The sequence below is a fragment of the Leopardus geoffroyi genome, chromosome B4 (genome assembly GCF_018350155.1).
Source record: "Leopardus geoffroyi isolate Oge1 chromosome B4, O.geoffroyi_Oge1_pat1.0, whole genome shotgun sequence".
NCBI classification, from domain to species: Eukaryota; Metazoa; Chordata; class Mammalia; order Carnivora; family Felidae; genus Leopardus; species Leopardus geoffroyi.
The window spans coordinates 91,609,696-91,620,720 of record NC_059341.1 but is presented as its reverse complement, the minus strand read 5'-3'; the positions used below and the strand labels follow the sequence as shown (position 1 = coordinate 91,620,720).

At 39.8% G+C, this 11,025-nt stretch overlaps 1 protein-coding gene across 2 annotated transcripts in view; it reads right to left on the bottom strand.

The window, feature by feature from the left end:
- Nucleotides 1-11,025, bottom strand: part of HMGA2 (high mobility group AT-hook 2) — a 139,946-nt gene that overhangs the window by 120,156 nt on the left and 8,765 nt on the right. The window contains exon 3 of one of the 2 annotated variants that reach the window (XM_045466526.1): nt 5,660-5,710. The exons of the other annotated variant lie outside the window; for it this stretch is intronic. Within the exon in view, the coding sequence (XP_045322482.1) occupies nt 5,660-5,710 (51 nt within the window). The remainder of the gene's footprint in view (nt 1-5,659; nt 5,711-11,025) is intronic. 2 annotated transcript variants of the gene reach the window in all.

Sequence of the window (11,025 nt, the reverse complement as noted above, 5' to 3'; positions counted from 1 at the left end):
AAGATATTCTGAAAACAAAACACCTCCAAGCATCTTTGTTCCCAGTGCTTTATTCTTTATTATTTCATCCTTGCTTTTCTGTTCTTCCGGAAGTACTAGTTGCTTCTTTAAGCAACATCTGGATGGAGCCTTTCATCCACCAGGTTCACATCTTCTTGAGCTTTCAGTCCATCCTCTGAAATTTTTTCCAAGTATTTCCCATCACGAACTCTGTTATGTGATGAGTTCCCTTCATCGGCAAAAACTGAGAAAGGCAATTATTAAATGCCTAGTTTCAACTGGCATAAGGACTGACTAATGGAATTCTATGGAGGTTCCAAGAAACCAGCACATCTCTGCATGTGCGTATGGAGACAAACAGAAGGAATAATACTTTCAAACTGATGAACAACACATGACACCAAACCTCCACAATTGGAAGAAAGATTTATAAGCTGCTATATAAAATCTCCCCCTTAACTGGAAATAGATTTAAAATGTACTTTTATATGGGGGCGCCTGGGTGGCTCAGTTGGTTAAGCGTCCGACCTCAGCTCAGGTCACAATTTTCCAGTTTGAGAGTTCAAGCCCCGCCTCAGGCTCTCTGCTGTCCGCACGGAACCTGCTTCAGATCCTCTGTACCCCTCTCTCTCCGCCCCTCCCGACACTCGCTCGCTCTCTCTGTCTCTGTCTCGCCCTCAAAAAAAAAAAAATAAACATTTTTTTAAAAATTACTTTTGGGGCGTCTGGGTGGCTTAGTCCGTTAAGCTCAGGTCATGATCTCGTGGTTCATGAATTCAAGCCCCCTGTTGGGCTCTGTGCTGACAGCTCAGAGCCTGGAGACTGCTTCAGATTCTGTGTCTCCCTCTCTCTCTGCCCCTCCCCTGCTCACTCTCTGTCTCTCTCTCTTCAAAAATAAACACTAAAATAAATAAATAATTTTAAAAAGTGCTTTAGTATTATTTGCAAGCAGTTCCTAAGCTTGATGATGTTCAGCACAGATACATTAAAGACAGGATGATACCATCGAGGGTCCTTGGTCGGTTGGATACGTGACTGCCACCTCACTCTATGTGTGTAACTATTGGTGGCTGTTAAGTAGGGTCTAGGCTGTCGGCGGTATCTATATGAAAATACACAGTGGAATTCATCACAGTGCCTAATATTTATTGAGCACTTGCATGTGCTACGCCTTTTATTAAGCCCTTTGCATGCATGATCGTATTTAATCCTTGCAACAACTCTACGTATGAGAAATATATGTATCTAACAACTCTGTGAGAAATGTGCCGCTCTCACCACCTTTCTAGAGATCAGGAAACTAGGTCTTTAAAAGGTCATGTAATTTGCTCACGAATCCACAGTTAAGCAAGTGATGGGCCGAAACTGGAATCCAAGCCACCTGAATCCAGATCCTGAGTTCCCAACTATTAAAGACGAGGAGAAAATTTTGGTCCCACTTCTCTCCCCTTCCTTAACCTCTCACCTCCTCCATGTCAAAAAAAAAAAAAGCGGAAGTCCAGATTAGCTCATCAAAATAGCAGACCCGAAATCTAATTCAAACTCCGGGGATGGAGGGAACAAAGGAGAATAAAGGAAATAATAGAAGGGCCCTTAATCAAAACTCAGCTAATACACTCACTGGATTAGCCAATGGTCCATCTCGCACCAAAACAAGACCGACACAAGTTTCTCCCCTCCATCTACTTTTGGTTAGTCGACTTTGGTTTAGCGTGCTTTTGGTTAGTCAACTCTTGAGCAACCTACGAGCTGCTGATTCCAATCACATCAGATGAGAAAGTCACACCGTAGATATTTTTTTCCAGATCTCTTACATGACGCTGTCAGATTTATAAGATATCTTTTTAAAAGTGAAAGAACTTTAAAACAAAACTTAACAACTCAGAAGAATAAAAGGGTAGCAATTTGGCTTTTAGGCCATGTACCTAGTAAATCCAGTCAAAATTATGTCTCTAATACAAGGAAATTGGTAAACGACACTGTTGGAAAGAACTGAACTAACTATAAAGGACAAGCCCATTTCCTATGGAAAATGCAATAATTTATCTCTTCAGTACAAGCTTTCCAGCAAAGAATGGCACTGAAATTAATGCCTTGCTGTGACTGGCTGCATACTCCCCCCGCCCCCAACAGTATACAAGCAAAGAGGAAACACACTGTCTAGAAAAAATACACAATTTCCTTTTATTTCCTCTTCTAAGTAGAACAACTCTTCTTTGGGAACCAAATCAGGGACTAGTAACAATTCACCACATGACATTTTTCATTCTCACAGCCAATGAAAAATTAGAAATCATGACAGTCAATGAGGATGACCCAGAAAGCAGGGGTTTCTACGGTGGATGCCTCACATGGGGTTCTTACCCAACATAAAGATCAGATGGCTGGAATCCATATATCCCTCAAATACGGAAGAATCCACTGAGAAAAAAAAAAAAAAAAAAAACCACATAGGTCCTTGGCTGAACCACTGGCTGTGTAAAGATGAGTGGTGGGAAATAAAGCCATAAAAATAGGTGGGTATAAACTGGGGAGGGAGTGGGGCCTTAAAGTGCTAGGGCATTTTGTGATTAACTCAGTGGTCATCTGTGCAACTAGAGAAAGCTTCCGAGAAGAGCGGTGACGTGACTATAACCTACAGATGTTATTGGTGAACACTACAGGATACCCCAAAGGTAGAACAGATAAAAGGTAGGAAGACCGTTTAAGAGGCAAGATATGGAAACAACCTAAGTGTCCATCTACAGATGAATGTTTAAGGAGATGTCGCGAGTGTACACACACACACACACACACACACACACACACACACACACAGAATATATGGGACAGAATATTGTTCAACCCTGAGAAAGAAGGAAATGTTGTCGTTTGCATGGATGGACCTTGAGGGCATTAGGCTAAGTGAAGTAAGTCAGACAGAAACAGACAGATACTGAAAGAGACCTCTTACATGTGGAATCTAAAAACCTAAACTTATAGGAATGAGAGTGGAATGGTTGTTGCCAGGAGTGGAGGACGGTGGGGAAAGGAGGAAACATTAGTCAAAGGATACAAACTTTCAGTGGCCAATTCTGGGGATCTAGCAAGTGATTATAGTCAACAACACCGTGTTATATGCTTGAAAGTTGTTAAGAGGGTGGATCTTAATTGTTCTTACCACAATAACAAACCAAAAAAAAAAAGGTAATTATGTGAGGGGGGTGGAGGACTTCACACATGTTACTACAGCAGTCATTCTATAATACATAAGTAACAAATCATCACTTTGGTTCCCTGAAGTTAACATAATTTTATATGTCAATTATAGCTCAGGAAAGATGAGAGACCAAAAAGAAGTCACACTTGATGGAAGCTTTTGTGCTCATTAACTGTCATTGTAGTTGCTTACAACTTACTTCACTTTAGCGACCTTAATCTCCTGACTTTAAAGAACTTACGTTTTCTATTATGTTGCATTTTAGAAAGTTTGTATGGGTCTTTCTTATTGATTAGCTCAGGGGGATGCCGTCTCAAAGTTCTGATGCTTAGAAACTGGCAGACCTATATTCAATATGTATGCCAGTACCAACTTAGCCAACCGCGTGCTCACTGGCGTGTCAATGGGAGCAACACTTTTTGACTTCTGAGACCAAGCAGCTTTCTCCTCATTTGTCTAGGAGCCATGAGTGTATGTCAGAAGGCTGAATATCTACCCTGAGGCCACCAAGCTGGAAAAGCCAGGTGTGTGGGTGCTCCTGATGCACCCAGACTTCAAGCCCATCTTGCAAAAGCAACATGTGAGTGAAGAAGACTCCAGAATCTAGACTCCAAGTGCCTGAGTCAACCCCAGCTGTTTGAGTCTTCCCAGTTGAGGCCCCAGACATCCTAAAGCAGAGACAAGACTTTCAGCTGTGCCCTGCCCATATTCCTGACCCAAAGAATCCATGAGCATGATAAAATGGCTTTAAAAAAAAAATTATTAAGTTGGGGGATGGTTGACTAATTAGTCAGTAACAGATAACTGGAACCACACGTACAGCAAGAAAGGTGATAAACCCACCGGTTGTGGAGCCCACACTTGGAACATGATACTTAGCTCTGGGTGACCTATTTCAAAAGGTTAATAAACAAACATACTAAGAAGAGAAAAACAAGAATATTCCTTTATGGGGAAAAAAACCGAAAGGACTGAAGATATTCAGACTAGAAAAGACAACAAAGAATATGCATTAATCGTCTTCAAATACGTGAAGGACTATCATGAATAAAAGTGAAAACAATTACTAGATATCTATCCTTGGAAGGAGGACCAAGGACAGTGAGCGGAAGCTAGAGGGAGTCAGATAGAAGAATTTTCTAATGTTCAGAGCTTTCCAAGAAGGAAGAGGCAGGCTTAAGAGGTAGTGAGTTCCCTAACACCGAAGATATCAAACAGCCCAGATGATTACCACCCGGTGGGTAGGTTTGGAGATCATTCATTTATTGACCAGAAGGTTGAATGCAATGCTTTACTTTAAGGTTATACTGCGACACTGAGATGTTTTTAATCTAACGATCATCCCCATTTCCTTGTGCTAAGAAATCTAATCCCAACACATGTTGAGCAGAGGAAAAAAAATACAAGACGAATAAATTAAATGAAAGGCAATACCACAGTATAAATAGAAAGTGATGTAGAACTCAAGAGGAGAAAGGAATGGCATACCACCAAGAAAATATACTCCAGCATAGAAGCGAAGACACTTTTTAAAATGATGAAGCATGAAGACTAAACCAGGGAAGGGAGAAAAAGAAAGCCAAACATCCCATCACAGATGATTCCTCGTAGGGGGGACGCCTTTATCTTTCTTGAGAAATGGTTTTACTCATGTTTAAGACTTTTCTCCGCTGTCAATGGGAAGACAGACCAGAAGAACATGGGTAGCACAGCAGCAAAGGGAACAAGGTTTAAGTGGTAAAATTAGCGAAGCTCTTCAGCTATCACTGAACTTCTGGTCTCAAAAAGATACAGGATCGGTGTTCCTGCAGGATCAAGAGCTTGCACAGAGGCCACTGTCACAAATGTTAGTATGTAAGAAGGACCACTAAGGGAAGAAAAAAAAAAACAATCTGGAAACTTGAACCTGGTTTCCTAAAACGCCAATGTAAAAAGGAAAACACAAACCACCTAGAAAATGAGATGTGTCCAGAGCAAAGCCATGGAGGAAATTTTAAAAAAGAAGAAAAAAAAAAAAAAAAAGAAAAGAAAACGTTAAAAAGTTATCTCATACACATTTCATCTGAATTTTATCACCATTTGTAATCAACTTCCAAGGTTTCATAATACCCTTTAACCTTAGTTACTCAACCCACCAGAACAAGTCAACTCATTGTTTGTTACTCCCTTTGAAGGAAGAGTGGAGACTCTTTTCATGTTGATAAGAGATAGAAAGAGGAGTCGCTCCCAGGACAGGAAAGAAAAGCGTTCTGAGTAAACTCCTGGAGCCTCATGGTAAAGAGCAGTGATAATTTGTCGCCTGCCTTAACCCTTTCAAAGATTCATCAAACCAGAAGTTAGAAATACATGTAATTGATAAAATAAAAGTAATTTTCACTTAAAAAAAATAAGTTTTCTTTACAAACACACACACACACACACACACACACACACACACAGAAATTGTATCTTGTTACTCACCCATTTCCTGGGTCTGCCTCTTGGCCGTTTTTCTCCAGTGGCTTCTGCTTTCTGCAAAATGAAAAAGGAAGTCATATTGTTTCCTACCTGGCATGATTTATAAGTGCTGCACCAAGGGATACATTCCAAGCGAGAATGTTCCGGTTTGTGATGAGGCATTGAGATTGCTTTAACAATCTCCCTCTGAATGAAGGCTCATCTTCTTGTCCATGTTTGAGTAGATTCTTCTTCTGGTTTTTCATTGCATGATGTAAAGAGATATCTATCTATGCAACTCTCACCCTAAAACATTCCCCTGGAGTGATGTCTTCTCTAATGCATGAAAATACTTCTAAAAAGCTATTGGGCTTTTATTTCCACCCACAACAACAAAAATACTCCCACATATCCATAATTATATAAAGGAGTATTTTAGAAAGCTAATGTTTCTTAAATGATTTTTTTCCATGTCACAAGTAAAGTTACAAAAATTAATATTGATATGTTGCATAACACTTTACAAAGCATTTCTACCTACATCTAAGCAAAAGCATTTCTACTTTACCAATCAAAAGTAAGTCCAAAGTAAGAATACATAGGCTTCTAATTCAAAACACCAAACGTCTGCTTACTTTTACATAATTTCCTGTTCCTTGCCAAAAACAATCACTTGTCCATCAGTTCATTTAAAGCAAAGAAAGAAAAAAAAAAAAACCTGGCAGAAATCATCAATGTTTGTCTCTGAGATAGAAACCGGGAGTGCCAGAAAGCTAAAAGGTGTTTTTTTTTTTTTTCATTTCTTTTCTTTATAGAAGATTTTTCTGGTATCAGTGGTTTTCACCTTTTGAATCAGATTTCATCGTAATCTATAAAGTAATTTCCCTCTGTTTTTGACCTCTACTCCAATCCCCAAATACACCAAAAGATACATACAAATGCACCTGTGCACCCACACCCATACGTAAATTACGTCTTCTGTATAAACGTATATTTATACTTTTCAAGATAAAGAAAACGTAGTGCATCTTGTTCTATATATAAGAATCATTCCAAGGCTATACAAGCACAAAAATACAGGTAACCTAAGCCAGGATAACTTGTTTTGTATTCTACTTTTGTTACCTGAGTTAGCAGCCAGTAGATACTTGGTACAATGATATTAAAATGCTCCGTTATAACTGTCTACACTGCCAAGTGAGATTCTCCTCTTTCTGTCTTCCATCTGCCTTGTAAAAATAGATGCAGATAGAGGATGGAAGGATAGATAGACAGACAGACAGACAGGCAGACAGGCAGGCAAAATACTCCACAAGATTTCTCACAAATGGTATCCCCCTAACCTGGCATTACTATCCAACAGGTCCTAGGCATTAACCCAAATTCTGCATGATTAGCATAATGTTAGTTCACATTTATTGAGCATTTAAAATACCCTAGGCACTGGGCTAAGTCATTCACGTGTGTTATTTTAAGCTTTGTAACAGTCTTATAAGGTAAGTATTATTATTTCCCTTATCTTACAGATGAGCAACTACCTCTTAGATAGTTGTGAAAGGTAACCCACAAAACTGGTAAATTGCACACCTGGGATTTGAACCCAGTTCTGCTCATCTCTAAAGGCTGGGTTCTCCCCTCCTAAAACTATTACCTCTCCCCAGCATATAGGCATTCTATACCATACGGAGATATTTTCATCAACTAAAATTGTCACTGACTCAGCTAATTTCCCCGAACAGAAGGAAACTTAGTAGCTATAGGAGCTCAGTCTAACCATCGGGTTTGGGCACTGTGAATCGTTTTACTCCCTGTGAATGACTCCACAAAGGAATCATTTATTGTCAAAGGTTAGTGTCACTGTCCTACCTTTGGTCGTAAGGGCAATGAATTAACTCAAATGAAAGCCAGGAGTGCCCAGTGAATCACACCCTCTTTCTGAGTGTTGTCTTAGGGAGAGAGGGAGTTGTCTTAAGAGGAACACAGATGCTACTTGGGCAAGCTTAGATTCAAATCCCTGCTCTGCCATTTAGCTTTATGACTTTGGGCAGGTCCCTGAAAACCTTAATTCGGTTTCATGTGTGAAATGGAGATAATGCCTCCTGGGAGGAGTGAAGTGCCCACCATAAATGAGGTGCTCAATAAATGCTTTCACGCCTAACAAGATGGAACTCTTCAAGGGAAAGTTTTCCTTCAAGTTAGTCCAATCTCAAAGAAGGTTCAGTCAATGCAAATATTCCATTACACCCATCTGTCACCTTTAGAATGAAGCTTTTAAGAAACCCTTTGGCTAGTACGTAGTGAGTTATACGAGTACAAAATTCCCTAATACAGAAGCAGTGTCTGATTTAATCTTTGGGATCAACTGTGAGACTGCACAGTTTACCCAGTAGTCAATTACACAAACATGGAAGATAGAAATCCTTTTTCATGGGCATGGGGATGGTAGGTGGGGTTAAGAGGAGGAGGCTATTGACCTTAAAGGCTAACAGGGCTACACCAGGCTTTCTCAGTGCAGTTGTTACGTTTCAGGGGCCACGATGTGATCCGGGCGTATCTAAAATCTGCTGAAGAGAAGGTTGTTTTCACAAAGGGTTTCACTGCATTTCCAAGTCACAGAAAGCAAATCTCTCAAAGAGAGAGAGAGAAAGCCCTGCAAGTAAGAGGACTTTAAAATGAGCACCTCATTTACAAAAAGCCTATTCAAAAATAAAATTCGCACCATTAGCTAAAGGGCAAAATATCACAATTATCACTTGGACTTGTTAAAAGCAGACTTGCTCCTTGGTCTTCAGGCCAGTGTTACATGTAAACTGAAACCCTCTTCTGAGTCTACATCTAGAAGAAACACATTAGCTGCGCTGTGTGGCGTCGATCTGGGAGGTTCCCATTGTTCTTTAAGACCCACACTATTTAATCATTCTGATCAACCTTCACAAAGGCTGCAAAACAAGTTAGGATTTTGGTCTGTAAACCAGCACAGGTCCAGGATTTTTACATGTAGGAAAACACTGGCTTTAACTTTTCTCCTGTGTTGAATGCCCTTCGGAATATTATTTTTCAATAGAAGACCAACAAAACCTTCCAGGGGCTTGTTTTGTTTTTAACACGTCAGCCTGTCCAATACTGTGGGAGTATGTATTTGGTTTCCCTTCACCAGGGTGGAATTTGGTTCTATACTACAAACCCATGTATAATTGAGGCAGTAACTTGTTCTAAGCATTTACAACTTGTGGGGGTGAGGGGGGGGTGGGGGGGGGGGCTGGGGGTTGGGGAAAGAGGCTGGGAATCCTGCATGTGTAAGAACAGAGATTTCAGGCTACACGATCATACTAACATTTGCAACCACCACATCATAACTTGTTAAAAGTGTTACTTATTCCTTGCTTGTTTTCATATTTTCGCTTAAAAAAAAAAAAGCTTGGAAGCAGAACTGTATACTTAACTTTACATAATATGCTTAGAAGCAAGTTCATGAAGGTTGGAAGAATGTTATGTGGGAAACACAATTTTTTCTTTTCCTAAGAAGCCTGGTACTCCAGGCCCTAACATGGACCCCGCATTAAAATCATCATCATCGTCATCAAAAAAGGAAATTCGCCTAACAAATAGAACTCTTAAACACGGAAAGAGTGCTTAGCATTAGTGCCTGGTGCACAAGATGTGCTCACTACGTATTTACACGTAGTGTAAGAACAAGGAAAGAAAACCTGGTGTTCCGATCACATGTGTGTCTTATTTCCCTCCTGCCATCAGAATTCTGCAGATTGGTCGGAACTTCAGAAGGCATTTCATCTAGCCCCTTCATTGAACAAAGAAGAAGAATGGATGTGTTCCAATCTCCAAAGACACAGCCCGGTGGGTTTTGGGGGCCAGAAGTTTGGGGATATCAGCTGCGGTAGGCACACGTTTCGAATCCCTTTATAAGCTTGTCTTATAAAGACAAAAGCTGGTCTCCAAAGAGAGAGCCTGTCTCCAAAGGGTTTCTTGAAACCTAGCTTCTAACCTGCATTTCAAGTTGCTGGAGATAACATGACCTACCCTATAGCAAATAGTTCCCAAAATATCTGACAGCACATAGTAGTGGAAAGATCATAAGCTTTCGAATGAGACTTGAATTCAGGCCCAGGTTCCACCGTTTTCTAGAACTGAACATTAGAACTAGAATAGAACATTACATCTCGGAATCAGAGCTTTCTCATTTGTGAAATGAAGGCCACAAGATCTACGTCAGAGGCTTAAGGAGCTAAGATCTACGCAAAGTGCCTGACAACAGCTACAACATTGAGTAGGGACTCAAATGTAGTTTCTTCTCTCCCTCCATATTTTCAAGTGTTACCCTTAAAGAGAATTCCTCCCAAACTCTGTAAGTTTCCAGTGTGATTTTCTGAACATTACCTTACTCAAATAAGACAGCTATGACTTCCCCTGTTTCACAAAACGAAAGATTAAGCAAACCGCCCATGTTCAGAAGCAGTGGAACCGAGTGAGGCCCAATCTGATTTCAAGGCAATAAAAGGGCTGTTCTTCTGGGAGATACTTCATATAAAATAAAATCACCATGGGCAAATAAAAACAGACAAACAAAAAAAAACTCCTAGGGTGAAAACCAAATGAGTAATTAAAAGTAAAACATTTCCAAGTTTCCTATAAATACATAGACAAGAGCTGAGATGGGGAACCAAGAGAATTGTCCAACTCTGACTTCTCAGTCAAATTTAGATAGCTATTAATTTTGGTTACTTTAAATACTCTCATCACATTTTATACTTCTGTGATAAGGCATGAAAGTCCCAACCCCCTCCCCCCAAATCAATCAGTGCCTCTGCACACAGATTTTTTAAAAAGGCCAGAAAAATATTTGGGCGTAAAATAAAATTAGAAAGAAAACAAAGAAAATATTTGGGCATAGTACCTTGTTTTGTTTTCACGGGTCTTTATATATACACTTTTAAGACAAAGACCTGCAGATCAAGCACATATGGAACCAGCTATCCAATGTCTAGAAAGTCACATTATATTTCGTTCAGTTGTTCTTTGAAATATATAAACAGTGCATGCAGATCAATGTGCACTGGCATGAAAATCAACTGGACCAGTCAATCAGACTCAGCATTGAGTAGTTCTCATTTTACTTTTCTGATAATCCAATTCTATGGGTTTCCAAATGTTAAATGCAACCATCTTTAGTCTTACAAAGATGCTACAAGTTTGCCTTCACTACATTTTTTACAGCAGGAAATATAAGTAAGTTCTGTCACCCATTGTAGTTCATGCTTTCATGCTCATTTTACTCAAGGAAGCCCTTATTGTCAACTCTCATGTCATTATTTACACATGCCTGTCTTCACCTATACAAACACCAAATCGAAGCCAAGGCCAAAATGACAGGA